The sequence below is a fragment of the Mesocricetus auratus genome, unplaced genomic scaffold (assembly GCF_017639785.1).
Source record: "Mesocricetus auratus isolate SY011 unplaced genomic scaffold, BCM_Maur_2.0 Super-Scaffold_100001, whole genome shotgun sequence".
Classification (NCBI taxonomy): domain Eukaryota; kingdom Metazoa; phylum Chordata; class Mammalia; order Rodentia; family Cricetidae; genus Mesocricetus; species Mesocricetus auratus.
Window position 1 is genome coordinate 10,876,739 of NW_024429187.1, and position 17,946 is coordinate 10,894,684.

General features: G+C 43.5%; 1 protein-coding gene and 1 long non-coding RNA gene across 9 annotated transcripts in view; one reads left to right on the top strand and one right to left on the bottom strand.

Moving 5' to 3' along the window:
- The window catches only part of LOC110341421, a 33,453-nt gene that overhangs the window by 6,966 nt on the left and 8,541 nt on the right, over positions 1-17,946 (top strand). For 2 of the 3 annotated variants that reach the window (XR_002383363.2, XR_005876598.1), the window contains exons 3-5: positions 1,596-1,694; positions 3,963-3,990; positions 4,254-5,603. This is a non-coding gene — a long non-coding RNA (uncharacterized LOC110341421). Of the gene's footprint in view, positions 1-1,595; positions 1,695-3,962; positions 3,991-4,253; positions 5,604-17,946 lie in introns of those variants that run through there. The other variant, XR_005876599.1, reaches the window with a different exon arrangement.
- Positions 11,266-17,946, bottom strand: part of Abcc9 (ATP binding cassette subfamily C member 9) — a 117,631-nt gene continuing 110,950 nt past the window's right edge. For 4 of the 6 annotated variants that reach the window (XM_021228884.2, XM_040743539.1, XM_040743540.1 and 1 more), the window contains 2 exons: positions 17,703-17,765; positions 11,266-14,044 (listed from right to left, as the gene is read on the bottom strand). In XM_021228884.2, coding sequence (XP_021084543.1) covers positions 13,907-14,044; positions 17,703-17,765 — 201 coding nt within the window. In that variant the 3' untranslated portion in view covers positions 11,266-13,906. Of the gene's footprint in view, positions 14,045-16,987; positions 17,164-17,702; positions 17,766-17,946 lie in introns of all 6 variants that reach the window. The other 2 variants (XM_040743541.1, XM_021228882.2) reach the window with 1 other exon arrangement.

Below are 17,946 nucleotides of genomic sequence, written 5' to 3' on the forward strand. Positions count from 1 at the left end.
TAACCATAACCTGCCCAGCTATTGGCCAGCCAGCTTCTTTAGTAAGCCAATCACGGAGACCTATATTCACACAGTGTGAAGGAAAGTCCACAACTGAGTGCTGAGATGAAAAAAATCAATATACCATGCCTGGTTACTAAACATCTAATATGTGTTTACATAGCTGGGAATATGTAAATATGTGTCGTTGCTGCTGATCTTAGGAGACAGACAGTGGTAGCAGAGGAGCCCTGAACTGGTAAGTTCTGACACAACCAAGGATGTGATTAAAATAGGAAAGGCGGTAAGAGCACTGGCTGCCCTTCCAGAGGACTTGAGATCAATTCCCAGCACCCACATGGTGGCTCACAACCAACTGTAACTCCAGTCCCAGAAGATTCAATATCCACTTCCGTAGACATCAGTCACATGCCTAATACCCAGACACACCTGCAGGCAAAACACTTACACACACACACACACACACACACACACACACACACAAAATAAATAATAAAAAATTTAAAAAGTTAAATAAAGGGAACTATCAGATGGTGTCAAAGGAATTCTGTGCAAAGCAGCGGAGACTGGGATACCAGAAGAACGTTCTTGGATTGCTTGGTATCCAACAACCCAGTCTCTGAAAAACTAGATCTATCTAGAGTACACTGAAAAGCAGGAAAAAAAGACATTCCGCAGGCATGCAGAGAGCCGTGAAATGTGGCCAAGAGCCTTGCATAGCGGAAATGGCTCTAGCCAGCGGCCAGGAAGCAGAGAGAGATTTTCCAGAGAGAATTAGCAGAGGAAGGAAGACTCATCTGGAGCATGGGCAATGCCTCACCAGCTGGGGTTCAAGAAAGGAGAGGGGAGAAAGTGAGCAGAGCGCCAGCATCCACCTGTTCTGCTTCCGGGCAGTCCGCAGATGCAGGGTGGCTTCTCCCCCCTGCCGCCGTGCCTTCCCTGCCATGATGGACTGTGTCTTCTAAACTGCCAGGCCGAGCAAACCCCTCCTTCCACACAATGCTCTTGCAGGCATTTCTTCCCAGCAACAAGAAAAAAAAGAACAACGGCAAGGGTTCCCGAAGTTCTTACTCTCTAAAGAAATAAAGCCAGTCAGGCACTTGCAGGCAAGGGAGAGGTGTCTTTCTCAACTGCCTGTTGCTGTGACTACCAAATGAAGGCTGGCGGGGGCCCTGGAAATGACTTCTGAGATGGAGGGCCGGGTTCTTTGTGCCTGGCGACTCTGCCTTTGACTTGACTTGTGAATTTTCAACCCTTGGACTTTGGCATTTGGAAAATCTTCCAGATGACAGTCAGAGCAACTGCATCAACAGCCAGGATGGTGGTTGGTTTATTTTCTCAGTGTGCTGCTTTATTTGTGTCCTCATCTAAGCCACTTGGGAACGTATTGCTCTGGAGTCAGCTTAATAAAACATTACATAAACTAGTAATCAAAACATCATGTCACAAACTCACTTCAGAGGGTTATCATCAATTGAGAACGACACTATAACTCTTCACAGTATCTGCTTTAGCGCATCCAGAAAACACTTTTTTTTTTAGCTAGGTGTATATGTATACACACATACGTTAAATATTTCTCTTCTTTTACTTAGGTAATTCATCTTGTCAAAGAGATCCACCAGAATTGCGAACGATAAGGACTTACATCCAGCTACTGTGGTCAACTCAAGGATACCAACTCAGGAGAGAGGGTGAGTTAGAAAGCCATGAGGGGAACGGTTAGTAACAACCTTTACCCTTCTATTTGCATCTAGGTGGATAAAACAAGCACTCTGCTCTCGAGGCAGGTGGGAAGAGAGGAAACTGTAGTCTATTAAGCACAAAAGGGATGGGTTGTATAATTATGAAACATGAAAGTTTATGAACAATCAATCAGGGGTTGGGGAGACTGTTCAGTCAGTACATGTTGGCCTAGCAATAAGAGGACCAGACAAAGTTCAAGCTCCAAGTAAGAAAGTCTGCTGTGATGGCACATTTCTAGTCTCAGCCCTGGGGAGATAGGACTGGAAGACCCCTGGGGAAGGCTGGCCAGCCAGCCTAATCTACCCTAATCTGAGAGCATCAGGTCCATGAGGCTTCAGTGAACACTTCTCAGAACAACATGAACTCCACCCGAGGAAGTCTACTGGAGGTTGACCTTGCATATGCAACCATACTGGGGGTTGGGCACTTCAGGGAACTCAAGAGCTCCCATGAAGGCTTTGAAGTAGGAAATAGCTTGACACGCTTGAAGATTACCAAGGAGAGCAGCACAGTTAATAAAGAAGAAGGACAGAGAAGACAGAGGCAGGACACACCCATGAGTGGTCCATCAATCTTTCCACTTACTCAGCAAGTAAGACCTGAGGTTCAGCCAAGGACTAGGCTGTGACAACCAGAGACCCAGTGAGAACTAGGTTATTTCCTCACATTCCTTGTAAGTTTAAAGTGTAGTAAAGCAACCTATGTAAGCTCACCTGCCCGGTGAGTGAGCAGCTGCGGCAGGCTCAGAACGCCGTCTGCTCTTACAGTGCTTTTCCCGCCGGCCAGTCTTTCTGAGGAGTGGTTTTTCCATCCATGGTCCAACTACATGGAAAACGCCCAGCGATGTGTTTTTATACTCCTCTGAGGTTTCCCTGGCCAGAGACAAAACAAGAATAAAATCTTGAGCACGGATTAAAATGTCTTTAATGAGAAGGTATAAATTCTTCCGGTAACGTGAAGCACAACACACTATCCCAGAGATGTGAGAAGTTTCAGTTTAGGGTGAGGGTGCTGTGGTTTGGATACAGTCTGAATGTGTCCTTCAAGAGTTCCCGGGCCGGCAGCTTGGTCTTAGGTGTGGCACAGTGAGAGATGGAGAAATACTTTGAATATGTGTGAGTGCGGGTGTGCTGTTTTTATGTTGTATGTGCACATATATGTGTGCAGGTGCACAGTACATGTGTGTGCATGTGTGTGGAGGTCAGAAGTTAGTTTTAGGTGTTGTTTCTCAGACTCCATTCAACTCATTTTTCTAGATTAGTCTCTCGTTGGTCTGGAGCTCATCAATTAGTCTAGGCTAGCTGACTAGTGAACCCCAAGGATACTCCCATCTCTGGTTTGCCATCCGTGGAATTAAATGCATGCCACCTGCCTGGCTTTTTATCTGGGCACTGGACCTCCGAGCACAAGTCCTCAAAGTTGCTCTGCACTCATATGGACTGTCATTTCCCTAGCCTCTGGAATGAGGGAGTTTTTTAGGAGGTGGGTAAGTCCTGAAGGCATAGTCCTCAGAAGATAATTACTGTTGGTCAGTTTTCCTAAAACTTTCATGAGTATGTATTCATTGTACAGGGATAGGTTTCATAGAGGCATATTCCCTGAAGTCTGTCTCCTCTTTGTCCGTATTCCCCTCTCCCTCCATCCCTGTCCTCTGTCTGAGAGAAAGGTCTGCGTTTGTTTCTCTCAGTATGATGATCTCCACTTCCATTCATTTCTTTAAACAAATGACACAGTGCCATTCTTTACAAACATTTTCATTACTAGTTTGTGGGGGGGGGATGGGGACAAACGCCGTGGCGTGTGTGTGGAAGTCAGAGGAGAGCTTTGGGGAGTTGGGTCTCTGTCCACCACATGGGTCCTGTGGATTGAGCTCAAGCCATCAGATTTGAGTGCAGGTGTCCTGTTCACCCATTGCATTAGTCTCTTTATGACCGAATGAAACTTCATTCTGTATGTGTACTGTGTCCGTTCTTCTGCTGACAGGCACCGAGGCTTGTCTTGAGGATCGGGATAGTTCCCAAGAGAGCAGGCTGCTCTGAATCTCTGGCTTCATGCCCCATGTGATCTTGTGGTCTTGGGTGAATGGAGTGCCTTCCTTGAGGTCTTCTCCAGAGATGGGGCTGCAAGTATACTCCATCTTGTCTTTTCAGTCCCCAAACAGCCAAATAAACCCCCTTTTCTTAAACATGTATCTAACTCTAGGTCTTTTGCTGCAGGAACAGAAGAAGATGGATACATTCAAAGGTAAGACAAGTTATCCTGTATACAGTGCCTGCCCTATGAACTCTTATTAAAATGTGATAATTGGTTTTGGCCAAGCAGCCAGAGCAAGAGGTGAGTGTAGGAAGGGAGGGAAATTCCTTCCATTATCACCTTTCTTTCTAATCTAAGGCTGAGAAAACAAGGGACAATGTATTCCCATTTTATAGAGCAGGGTGTTATTTCTGAGCTCTCCCAAACCTTCTGAGGATGGTATATAATCAATACTCGTGTTGGTGCTTCCACAGCTCTTAAATTTGACTGATGCCAGATACTGAACAGGAACCAACCTGTAATGAGACAAGAACTCAGACATCACTATGTCTGTCTTACTGGAATTGTGAATGTCACCACGAGAAAATTGGTTCCTTGAAGGAGAGAGTATCCGTGAGCATTTTCTACATGGAGGCTACAAAGCGCTAGTTCTAAACAAAGCTGGGATCCCACACCCCAAGGAATGAGAAATCGATGCTGTTAGCTGTTGATGTGTCCAATACTTGGGTATTGATATTATAGTGTACAAGAGAGGGAGGCAGGGGCTGGGGTGGGGGGATCTGCATGAACCCAGGCTGTGCTCTGTAGTGGGAGCTCTCAGCACTTCGGGAGAGATTTCCAAAGATGTCCTTCTCTATCCTGGGCTTCCAAACCCAATGACTCATGCAATGCCTGGAAAGAGAACCTGACATTTCCCAGAACTCCTTGGTGAGCGGCTGCTTATCACCACCTTTCAAAAAATGCCAGGCTCAGAAGGGACTACAGCAGTTGAAAGACTTAAAAGGACTTGTAGCTTTGAGCCCAAGAAAGTTAGGGGTTTTCTTTTCTACTGTTAAAGCAGGGGTTTTACTTCAGGTAGAGATTATCTGAGCCTAAAAGGTTTTCTTGGGGTCAGTTTGTTTAGTTTGTTTTCTGCTGTTGCCGTTGAAAAGTTGCAGGAGGGTAACTGGTTAAGTTCACAGAGTCTTGGGGTGAGGGAACTTTGTGATTCAGGTGGTGCTAGGAATGTAGTTCGGGGGCGGAGCACTTGCCTGGCATGCATGAAGCTCTGGGTTCAATTCCTGGCTCTGGAAAAACAAAACAAGAGACTGTGCTTAGAAACCAATCCTGTCATTTCCCCAGTTGGGGCTTGTAGTCACCCAGTTTTATTTCCCTTTTGGTAAAACAGAGACACTGAGCTCCACCTCTCAGAGGTGAGAACACAGAGGGCTGAGAAGTGACCAGCATGTCTGTAACATGGTATTACTGAAAAACAATCACAGCTTTTATTTGGTATTTTTTAATTTTAATTTTTAATATATTTTTATTTTAACTTGTTTCATTGCTTGCAATGTAAATTATTATTTATTATCAGTAGTTTTAATCAATGATAAATAATAATAGAGGTGACTAGTGTGGCTTTCTGCTTGTGGCATTAATGAAATCTTCCAGAGCAAAGAACTTACATGTAATTCATTTTGACATAATGTGTCTTAAGTTTTTTTAGTTGTTAATCAGTGATTGAGAGTGAAATAAACTATGCCAAATGCATGTTTAACTGACTCTTGTTTTGACCAGTTAACACTGTGAATTAAATCACTAGATTAAAAATGTTGCCCTGTTTTTACACTTCTGAGATTGAGTCTGTTTTCTATGATGAGCTATTATTTTATGTAATGTGTTGGGTTTTGCTTTCTAAACAATTGATCTTGATTTTTGAAGAAAGATTTCTATGTAAGATTAGGCTCTTTAAACACTTCTAATTGACCCTTCCTGGCTTTTGGTACTAGTCTTGGGTCTTTGTAGAACTGATGAGCCTTCCTTCTCTGTGAATTAGAACAAACTAGAACAGAATCAGCTGTTTCTTGGAAGTCTGCAAGAACTTTGATATCACCTACCTCTGCATTTTGTGTGTGTGTGTGTGTGTGTGTGTGTGTGTAAGCAAGGATGCATGCACATGTGTGTGCATGTGGATTGGAGGCCAGAGAACAGCCTCAAATGCTGTTCCTCAGATGCCGCCCACCTTCTCTTGTGACAAGATCTCTTTCTGGAACTTGCCAAGGAGGCAGATCTGGCTGCCAGGGAACCTCAAGGATTCGCTTCTCCAGCACTGGCTTGATTAGCTTATTTCTGGCTAAAGTCTTGCTACATATCCCTGACTGGTCAGGGATTCACTGTTAGAATTCACAGGCTGATTTCAGAGCCACAGAGCACAGCCTGCTTCTGCCTGCTGCATGCTGAAATAAAGCTATGCACCTCCACACCTGCCCCATCACAGCAAGTGTGTTTCCTGCATGTGTGTGACCTCTGGCCTCAAGGGCACTTGTCCTCATGTCAGTACATGTATGTATACACACACACACACACACACACACACACAGAGAGAGAGAGAGAGAGAGAGAGAGAGAGAGAGAGAGAGAGAGAGAATAAATATTTAACCAAAAAGAACCTGTCTGCTCAACGATGCAGCTCCACACAGAGGCGGCGGCGTGACCCGTGTCACATCCTTGACGATTTGCCTCTGCTAGGCTGTAACCCCACCTGCCTGAGCTTAGCGTCTCGGATCCTCTGATTGCTTTACCTGTTGAGCTGTGTGCATGTGGAATTCCAACTTAAGCTATAAATGCATAATTAGTCCTGGTAGAACCTTCCAGGTCTCTAAACCGGCTGTGCCATTTATGTTCCTTTCACTGGTATCTGAGGCTCTACCCTTGCCCGTGTCGGGTTGTCAGCCAGTCTCTCGGTAGGAAGTTCTTTCCACTTGTTTTCCTGATGAAACAGGCTGAGCACAGTTTTATAAACCCGTCAACAAATACACACACTCTAAAATTTCTTACAGATTATTATTTTTGCTAACTCTTGTGCTAACATTCTCAGCCATGTGTGTGTGTGTGTGTGTGTTCTTTGAGAATGTCCTATGTGTTAATTTGACCATATTGACCCCTCTTCTCTAACTCCTCCAAGGTTTCCACACCTCTCCAACTTTGTGTCCTCATTTTTATCTTCCTGTTTTTTTTTTTCTTTTAAAAAAGCCAATTGAATCCAGTTAGTGCTACCTGTATACACACTCTTGGGTATGTGGACATCTACTGGATCTACCATGTGCCGTGAACTGCCCCAAGCCATATTCTTGATGAGAACTGACTTTCTCTCTCCCAGCGGCTATCAATCATCAAACGGGGTCCCAGGTGGAGGTGGGGCCGGCGCCCACCTCTCCCTCCTCGAGCTGGTGTTCTGGTTGACTGGAGCCCTGCACAGTTCTTGTGCATTCTGTCACAGCCACTGTGGCCTTGTATGTGCAGCTCAGCTGCCTATTGTGTCCAGAAAATGCCGCATTGAAATACGTCTACAGTTAAAAGATCATTCTAGGCTGCTTTCTCAGACAGTTTAATTTTGAGTGTGTGATGTTTTTATTGTCATTCCATAAGAAATATACACATTTCTGTAACACATTGATATTGTTTGTCCTTATCAAAACCTCAGGGGCATTTATAGTATGAGATATAATTATATAATGTCTCACCTTGATATATGACTTCACCACTACAGATTTAGGATATCAATTCCTTATTATTATTATTATTTAATAAATTGGTTTTTCAAGATAGTGTTTCTCTGTGTAACAGCCTTGGCTGTTCTGGAACTCATTCTGTAGATCAGGCTGGCTTGGAACTCAGATCCACCTTCCTCTGCCTCCCGAGTGCTGGGATTAAAGTCATGTACCACCCCTGCATGGCTACAAATTTATTTTAGAAGAGAAATTGATCCTGTGACTAGAAAAGGTCAGATGTGTCCATAGGATGCAGTGTATGTCCTGAAGTCTCATTACTAATATTTTATACTGGAGCATGTTTTGTAATCATGTTTTCATTTTGCAATCGCTTGTGGTGAATGAAGCTCAGTTTGCAAAGGAAGCAGTTTGTCGCATGCTTGAGTCTTCCTTTTTAGCAAATGAAGAAACAGGAATGCAGACTCAACTGAGAAATGCTATACTGCATATCCACTAAGCGATGGAAGCTAAATATCATATAACCCAGTCTTCTAATTTCCTCTAGTCCCCTGTCAGTACTGTCCCAAATAGAGTCACATGTCATTTTTTTTTACTGTATACCACATACAAGATAAATTACTGATTGTCAAGAGACACTAACTCACAAGTCTAGTCTAGTCTAGTCTAGTCTTCAGTGAATCCCATGGTTAATAATATAGTCTTAAAGTCGGATTGCTAGAATTTGCCTCTCAGCCAGTTCCACTAAAGCTTGGGCAAGCTGGCTTCTCTGATAAAAGGAGATAAAAATATTTCACTTAACAGATTTTTTTCAAGATTAAACTAGAGCATACTCACAAGGTTCCTGTCATATATACCCAGCATATATCAGCTACTCTTATCCTTGCAGCAAAAATTTAAAGGGATGGTTTTATCATATGTATTCTATTAATGTCTAAATTGATGTCATATTATTCTTCTGTTCTTTTCCCCAATGATTTTTATTTATCTTGTGTTGTTTGATATGAGATGGTACCAGACATTACAGAGGTTATATAATATTTAAACCATAAATCATTATTTCATCTCTATGTTTTATTGGCAGGCATAGCTAAGTTTTATTAAAATACCATTTAAGCCAAGAATTCCTCATGAAATATTAGGCTTGCTAATTTTTCCCCTACGCTGTTGGACAAAGGCCTAGATGCCTTGTGTTCCTGATATAATACTTTATCACATTCTAGAAGCTCAGTCAAGTGGGAATGAAGAAGGGTTGCCCCAATTATCACCCCAAGTTATCACCTTTCCACCATGCCCCCTTTCTTTTGTGGAGGACACAGACTTGTGATGTTCGGGTTAAATGCTGGCCACTTTTGAGTGTCTAGGGTTGAAGGCTGCTGGGAGAAATGAAGAGTGCACGGAAAGCCTATGGGTCGGAACCTACGGTGGTGGGTGAGTGCAACTCCAGATGTGTGTTGACGCTTGTTTGAATGGTTGTGAGAAAGGCCTCATGGGAGCTGTGTGGCACAAAGCCATTTCTATAGGAAAGTAAAACTTGGGCCAAAAATCCCGTATCTGGAGGTGATTCCTCATGGTAGATTTTTGTTTTGTTTTCTTGTTTCCAAAGAAAAATGCATCCTCCTTTGGACTTTTCCTCCAGCCATAGTAGGGGTAGGCCAGGAGACATTGGAATAGAAGTTTTTGTCAGCCAGCTTATGAGATCATGTGACAAGCAGAACAGGAAAGATTTTCCCTCTTAAACACTCCTCCCTCTAAAAAATGAAAGTAGTCAGTGACCAGTACAGTACATTAACGGCCAGTGCAGTGCGTCAGTGGCCAGTGCAGTGCAATCAGTGGCCAGTGCAGTGCATTCAGTGGCCAGAGCAGTGTGTCAGTGGCCAATGCAGTGCAATCAGTGGCCAATGCAGTGCAGTCAGTGGCCAATGCAGTGCAATCAGTGGCCAGAGCAGTGTGTCAGTGGCCAATGCAGTGCAATCAGTGGCCAATGCAGTGCAATCAGTGGCCAGAGCAGTGCAATCAGTGGCCAGTGCAGTGTACTGTTCCCTTCTTAAAACTGCTGTTTGTACGTTGGGTTTTCTGAGATCACTGGTTGTTGTGTCACCTCTAATTTGTGTTAAGCTTTTCTCCACATAAAACTTTACATCTTTAAAAGAGAGGTTTATTTTCTTTTAAGTTGAGTGTACACACGTGTGGGAAGAAAGAGTGTGTGTACATTTGGGTACAAGTAAGTGCTCACAGAGTCCAGGGGAGGGAGTGGGTTCCCGAAGCTGTAGTGACAGGTAGCTGTGAGTCATCCAGCACAGATGCTGGGACCTGGACTCGGGTGTCTTAACCACCAGGTCATCCCTCTGACCCCAGACTTTACTTCTGGTCGCTGTGTACCACCTGGCCACAGCCTTGACCTCAGAGGCAAATCCTTGACTTAGACGATGCAGGGCAAAATTGTCCATCAACAGTGTTCCTGAGCCCTGATGTCCCCCAGTTCCCCCAGCTCTGACTGACATGGCTCTCCTGGCCTTTGAGAAACAGAATATGGTGACTATTGGGTGAAATGCCAGTAGAAACTTGCTGCAGGGCATACAAGGAGAGGTGACTCAAATCATAGACACACGGCGTGAGTTCGTCGACATGTAAAGATGGTGTCTGAAGAAAGAAAAGTGGCAGAGTGAAAGAGAACAACTCTCAGGATACCTTCTACTCCTTCCATGCTGGGAAACGAGGAAGTGTCAGCAGCAGCCCACCACCCGCAAGCCAGGCACAGCTGTCCACGCTTACTTCCGGAAATGCACATGGCATGTACATGGCGTACACATTGGGAACTCAAACTCAGAAGAACCACAAGCAAAGGATTCAGTAGCCAACTCAGATGTGAGCAGCACACATGGAATCCTCATGAAAAAAAATTCATGCTCAGAATTCCCACTGATGGTTAAACGACAAATCTAAAGGAAACGGTGTTGGGCGCCCTGGCTATCTTCACAGATGAGATTCAAAACAAGAGTGCATCGGCGAGGAACCAAAACAACGCATGCTGTGACGTGGAAAAGTCTGAGCAATTCAGGGTAGGGTGACTTCACTGACAAGAGAAGCTGGTGCAACCAGGCATGGCGTTGCAGGCACAGAAACCCAGCACTTGGGAGGCCGAGTCCAGAGGAGGATAATTCATGAGTTCAAGGCTCAGAGAAGGGTTCGGGGCAGGTTTAGGTGACTTAACCCAAACCTGGCCAATTATATGTAAATCTCATCTGAGGCACTTGCTAGAAATACATAAAATCTCTTCCTTGGTGACTTTGAGCCAGTGAACCCTACCGATGTTTAATAAATCCACGATGTTAATAACATACAGTTACTGAATGTTAAGCTCCAGGTGCATCCTTTTAGCTGGTATTTCTCCTTCTAATAAGTGTCAGGTAGTTTTAGACAGTGGGTCAGTATGGGAGCTGACAGTCAGAATCCAAAGACTGTTAGAAAGTGACAAGGGACAGGTTAAAAGAAAAATCATAAGAATCAGTCAATAAACATTTGGGAAAAGTCCAGTCATGGAAACACTTTTATAACTTCAAGATGTTATAAAAATAAAAATGAATAAGGAGGAGGAGGAGAAGAAGAAGAAGGAGAGATTGCATTGTCCACTCAATGGAAACAGTTCTGAAGTCTGTAGATGGTACACATGCATGACTCTTGGAAATCATGAAGGCAGGCAGGCCAGGTATTGCCTGGCAAGTATGTTGGCTTACACGCAATGGAATACTTTTCAGAAGAAACGTAACCCACCATAATTGAGTAAACAAAAGGACTAGTTTATTACATAAGATAAGCCAATATGTTCTCACATACTATGGAGAGTAAACATAGTGCACATAATAAACAAATTTAATATCTGAGAATAAATAGAATAAGAATAACAAGGAGTAGGAAAGAGTAAACAACCATGTGACTAGCAGTAAAAAGAATCAGTGGGTAAATTGTCATATTTCTTTGGAGCTACTCATTTGTTTAGGGCACAGAGATGGACAGGACACAGTCCATGTCATAATACCAGTTACTTAGAAGATCTCATGGTACCTAATCTAGATCCAGGAGAATTGTGAGAAATGCTGGATGGTCACAACCTTTGAGGGAAACTACCTTTACTTGCACAATGACACCGATAACCTGTCATTTTACTATGAACTTTTTTTGCATTTATTGCTTTTTTTACAGATAGTAAAGAATAAATTTATGTAAAGTTGATTTGGTTAGATGAACGTAAAGTCTAACTCTGTTGAGATTATTTTCTTTCCTTGACATTTTTTAAACCTGTAGTAAAAAAAAACTCCTGCTGTGGAAAAAAATCTTTGTACACTGTAGATATGTGTTGCTCTCATTGTTAATAAAAAGCCTATTGGCTGATAGCTAGGCAGAGAGCATGATGGGAAGAAGAAGGGCAGAGTCGGAGGGATCTTGAGCCAGACACAGAAGAAGCAACATGGGAAGTTTATAGCTTCAGGACAGCACATAGATTAATAGAAACGGGTTCATTTAAGTTTTAAGAGCTGGCTGGAGACAAGCCTAGGCTATTGTCTGAGCATTTATAATTAATAATAAGTCTCTGAATGGTTACTTGGTAGCAGCTGCTGAGACAAAGAAACTCTGCCCATAAATTCCTTCCTGTCACTGGAAGTAAGACAAACAAACTAGTGCATGATTAATTAACTGAGAACATCACCCCTGACTTCACTTGGTAGGTTTTGCAAATAAACATTTACTCAATGTAAGCAAGTAAAGGCTCTAGGGAACCAAAGACTCACTTCTGCACAGGATAGTGTAGTTTTACACCTGAAGCGGCTACGTCTGTAGGCAAACCTCTCTATGTAAGAAGGAGGTGTGACTTGGTAACAAACATCATGGATATTCAGCTCTAAACAGAACCTTTTCACACCAGCAGTGTTTCAGAAGGTCAGTCAAACTTTTATGAAGTACTTCTGAGACTGAGTTTATTGGTGATGACTGTGATCTACTGGCTTTCTGCAAATACTATTAATTTCTCCTAATGAAGTTTTTTTATTTGTGTGACAAAGCAAAGTAATCCAGACTGTTTTTATCCATCTTCATGAACTTCTCACATTAGGGTTCTGCACCTGGATATATATGTTGATATACAAGCATATAAAGTCTTGAAACAAATACATTCCCCATCAATTACAAGTCCTTGAGATCTTGTAATGTGTGAAGATCCCCCTCCCCCCTAGGAAACTCAGCAATGCTCGTAGCAGATGGGCAAGGGTTACAGGAACTGTGGTAGCTAGAATCACAGGGAAGCTAATGTTCAGTGAGTTCGCCTTTAAGTGAAACAGGACACCTAATATCCTGCATATTTCTGGTATACTCTTGTGCACTAAAATTAGAACAGGACAAATGGCCACGTGTATGTCATCCATGTCTATGGGTGAAATTTGCCAAGTGGAAAATAAACAATCACTGTCTGTATAATCCCTCCCACAGAGATGTATTGTAGGGAATAGCTGGTACCCTTGAGGAATGAGCACGTGCCAAGGTTAGCATACAGCTGAGATGTGACAAGAATATATATATATGCATATATGTGACATGAATATATATATGCATATATATATACACATACATATATGGTGTGAGTGATGGATAAGGCCATTTACCTATATTCCTTTGGATCCTGAATAATATAGCATTTCAGGGTTCAGAGTCATTACCTTGCTGACAAAGAATTAAACTCCAGAAAGCTTAACTGACCCCTTGCTAAAGGACTGAACCTAACTTGAACTTCCTGTTTATTGGACAGAGGAAAATGGAAACAAGTATAATGTTTTCAAATATTCAAACTCTTGTCATGATCCTTCTCTTATAAGAGGTTGGTTTTACAGAGAGGTACCAAAAATGTGATAATTCTTGGTGACAGGAAATTATGTAAAAGGGGAAAAGTTAAAAAAAAAAAAAACGTTAAGAGCGCAGAAAATATTCTAAGGCGGATACATGGACTTGAGTATCTCGTTCAAAAATGAGTTTTCTTTTACTCTCTTCCTACAGGTCACCCCAACAGCGAGGCAAGGTTAGCCTTCCGGGGAAGAGGGTGGTAATATAGATTACTCACTCCAACTCCCATGTATGACAGACACTGCCCAGACTCAACTCAAACTGATTTACCTCTTAAAGTAGCTTGCATGTTTTAACATAGCCTGCCATTCTAACCCGGCCTGATCATCAGAAAAAGAATCCCTGGTGAACCTACGATAAGTGTGTCTTAGGAAACTGTTAAACCAAAGCAGGACACGGAAGCTTCAACTTTTCCATACAGAAATCTGCCCAGGTTTCTTGCTGCTGCCCTATGAAGGCCAAGGGTGAGGCTCCCTGGGGTGGGCTGACTGCAGGCATTTAGATCCGAGTAGTGTTGAAGGCTTCCCTTCACATGTCTGCACGGACGAACGAGGCAAAGACTCCATCTTCCTGGGCCAAGAGGCTCTCTGGGGTGTCGTATTCCAAAATGTTTCCTCGCTTCATCACGATAACCAGGTCTGCCGTCAGAATGGTGTGAACCCGGTGCTGTGTGAGCGTGGGAAACAGGAAGACTTGTTAGGGGTGTGAACACACACACACACACACACACACGAGCCAAACAATGGGCGCGAGCGTTCCACAGACTGGTCGTGCAGGGTCGCTTCTTTACTTTGAGTATGCCGAGAAATGCCACTCCTTGTATTAGTTAATTATTCTGTATGCTTTTTAAGTAACAGTCAGTGTAGTCAGTTCTGCTTGCTCTGTCTTAACTTTAGTGCAGTTAGTTGTGCCACTGTTTTACCGAAACCTGACAACTAGGCACACGAATAAACGTATCTCAACGAAATGCTGAAGGGAGCCGTCGTGAACCAGTTCAGTTATATTTTGTTCTTGATTATAATTATCTCATGTGTGAGCCCGCTAAGCCTCTGGATTAACACACCATAAGAAGGAGCGAGACCCTGCGAGATTCAGGTATGCAAATCCCCCCCTCCCGCACCGTGGAGAAGTCTCTTCTGGAACTCAGCATTAGACTGTGTTATTCAGGGCTATTGACATGTAGTCTCTTATTTGATGGACACCACCATCAGTCACTGGCTCACTTACCATGATGCCACCTTGGAAGAGGGGCCGTGGTGTTACTTAATACTAATAATAAAACTGCCATTTATCAAGCATATGTCGTATGTTAAGTGCACCACACACATGTACTTGTGAATAATCAAAATGTCCTTCAGCAGTGGGTCTCTCTCTCTCTGCTTTATCAGGGGTATCACTAGGGTCCAGTTAGATCAAGAAAAAAAACAGAGAAATGACCAAGATGATGAACATCAGAATCATCGTTGAATCGTTATTGAGACACTAGCTTCAGAGGGCAAAGGGTTTCCACCCTAGACGGAATCTGGCTACCTCAAGGGATGTTCACCAACCATGGCGAGTATTGTAATGATGGCGGCGACGATGGCCCTGCCTTCCAGCACAGTGTGAGATAATTTGTGTGGAAACTGCACACCACTTCTGGCACATGTAAGCAAATGATAAACGCTGACTGCTGTTAGGAATTCTGTTGGTGGTTTAGAAGGAAAATTCTAAAGGTGGTGGCCTTTACTCTTGCCCATCCCATAAAAATCTAAAGCCAGCTTCTTGCAGCTTTAAATTTGCTGGGAGATGTGTTTTAAAAGTAGCAACAAGCAGTTGAATGCAACTCTAGTATATACATACATGCACACACACACACACACACACACACACACATCCTCAATCTGTGCTCTGTTAGCATTTTGATTTGTAACTGATATAAACATCTTCACGAGTCCTTTTCCATTAATCTGTTCTTGCTGTTTGAGATGCATGACATAATTTAAATCTGTAGTGACTCTCAAGCATGACTAGCCACTTTCAAGTTCTCAGTAGTCACCCATGAGCTATTTTTAGGAATTTGCCAGAAGTTGGGGGCCAATGTCCATTTTTCAGAAAAGACTAGAGCCATGTGTACTCCCTCACATTTGGGAGAAATTAACATAGCAGATTGCTTTATAGCTATTAATGCACTTTCTCTTCAGAAAAATATTATTTCTCCAGTAGAAATATCAGAGGGGCTTAAAAAAGAATTTGGCTTTTATGTCTATGAAGACAGTTCCATAAACATTGGGATAATAGTCAAAAACAATGTTTATTAAAATATAAAAACACTTAAAAATCTTAGCCAACAAAAATAAATATAACTTGTGTCCATCCCATCGACTCATACTATTTTTCGTTGTTGAAAAAGCGTGGGGTCAGTTAGTGTTGAAAATCTCAAAATGCTCCAGAGAAGTTAACCCAATTTAGAGTGAGGAATAAAGAGTTCTCATGAATAAATACCACAGATTAATTTGGCACGTGATGGCTCCTTCTAACTAGCTGGAAAAACATGCATTGTAAAGATATCTTATAATGTTTCAGGGACACTTAACCAAGGTAACAGGGGAACTTTTAGGCAGAGAAGGAAAAGAAATCTTAGCAGAGCTGTTGATCGTTCTGGAGGGGGCGTGTGACAAGTGCGATGCTGGCCTATGGTTGATGAGCCATTTGTGAGGCACGGGCCTCTGCAGACTCTCCCAGTGATGCCTTGTCCCTGTGAGCTTTAGGTATGTGGGGGATGCTGGGAGTTTAATGACCTTCACACTAAGGGTGTGCATAGTGAAATGTGTACCACAAATGCAGTTAGAAATTGGGTTTAAAAAGATGGAATTTTTCATTTAAAGATACAAATTGTGATTCAAGATAAAGACTTCGTGGCACTACCCGTGTCATGCTTCATGCAGAGCAGAGACTTGGTCTCCCGGGTTAGCAAGGATCCTCCATTCCTCTGTCCTCCCAATTCATGAAGCGGCAATGGGGAATTCTCTCTAAATGCCTCTAGTGAGACAGTTCTTGATCCGTATTCAAGAAGTGGTACTTCACATCAGCTGGTTCTCTAGCCTCTTAGATCATTTGCTGTGGTGAGAATGAACCCACGAGGCTGCTCCTCATCAAGAAGGAAGAGCCACGGAGTTTACTAGGAGAGTCAGAGAAAGAGTGGTCTCCTTTGCCTGGGCCCCACGGGAAGTCATTTCCTGGAGTTTGAGAAAGAGTCATGTTGGAGAGTGGCTTTCCCCCAAGAGCAGCAAGTGGTCTCCAACAGCTCACGCTCCTGGGCAGTTACACTAAGTAACCACCTAGATTAAAGCCTTCTCTTGGACAGGTGATGTACGAGGCATTTTTGAAGGTGACTAGAAAAGAGCCTCAAGTCCACCGATCCCAAGGACAGAGGGGAAACCTGCTTCCTGCTTCTTAAGTGCGGTCTTTGAAAACACAAGCATGCTCCCCAGTCAGTATCACGCATGGCGCAAGCACCAGGGCAAGCTGACCTGTGCGGTCGTGCCCCATGGTTAGTTCCTCCCCAGCGGTCCCTCAATCTCAGCCTCAGCCCTGCCTTCCTCAGGCAAAGTCCGCCAAGACATCTACCAGAGGACGAGACCCTCGGAGGAGCAGATCAAGCCGGTTTACTTGTTGGTCATCACCAAGGTAGAAAAAAGGCCATTCTTGTGTTCGAGCAAGTTTGGGCCCGTGTCACACTCCACTAAAATACCCTCTGAAAAGACTAAAACAAGGCCTGCATCCACAATAGAGGACACGCGGTGCTGAAGGAGAGAGAGGCAGAGAGAGAAGAGGATGAGCGAGGGGAAATGGACGGGTGCCTCATTAAACCGAGTCTTCAGTGGGCTGCAATGAGAGCAAAAATCCAACCACACACAACGAGGCGGAGGCAGAAAACTAACACCCTTGCCAGCAAGCAGACTGAGGCTGAGCCACTCATCAGCCTGGTCACTGCTACCTAATGGAGGGACATCACCTGCCCGGGCCATGGGCATCTCGTTGTCTTCTATTTAACACAGGTAAACGAGTAGAAACAGAGAAATCATACATAAATGTTAGCTAAATTGGTAATGGAGCTTAGGGATGTTCTTTCTGAGAACCGTCACAAGGCTGAAAACTAGCACAGCATGGGATCAGCCGGTGTCCTTAACATTTCAGATGGTGTCATCGGTACATATGACACGCAGCAGGAGAGATACACCCAACTTAACATGAGTGTATTTCACCTTCTCACACTTAAGGCTCAGAGACCCCTAGAACCAAAGCTACAGAGGAATGAAGTAGCCCAACCCACGTCACTTACAGCTATGGTCACGACTGTGCGGTCCGCAAAGGCTGTCATTACCACTTTCTGCAAAATATTTTCCTGCAGAAAGGAAAAGAAAAGTTTCAATTTTCAGGAGCCGACCTCTTCTCACCAAGATATTTTATACCCCAAGATCAATGCTCCACTGCCCAGTTTCTTATGAACATGGCAACTCCATGTCTTCTGCGGTGTTGATAAGGAAGCGAAGCTAGTAGTAGCAGGCTGGGTTTTGGATATGTCT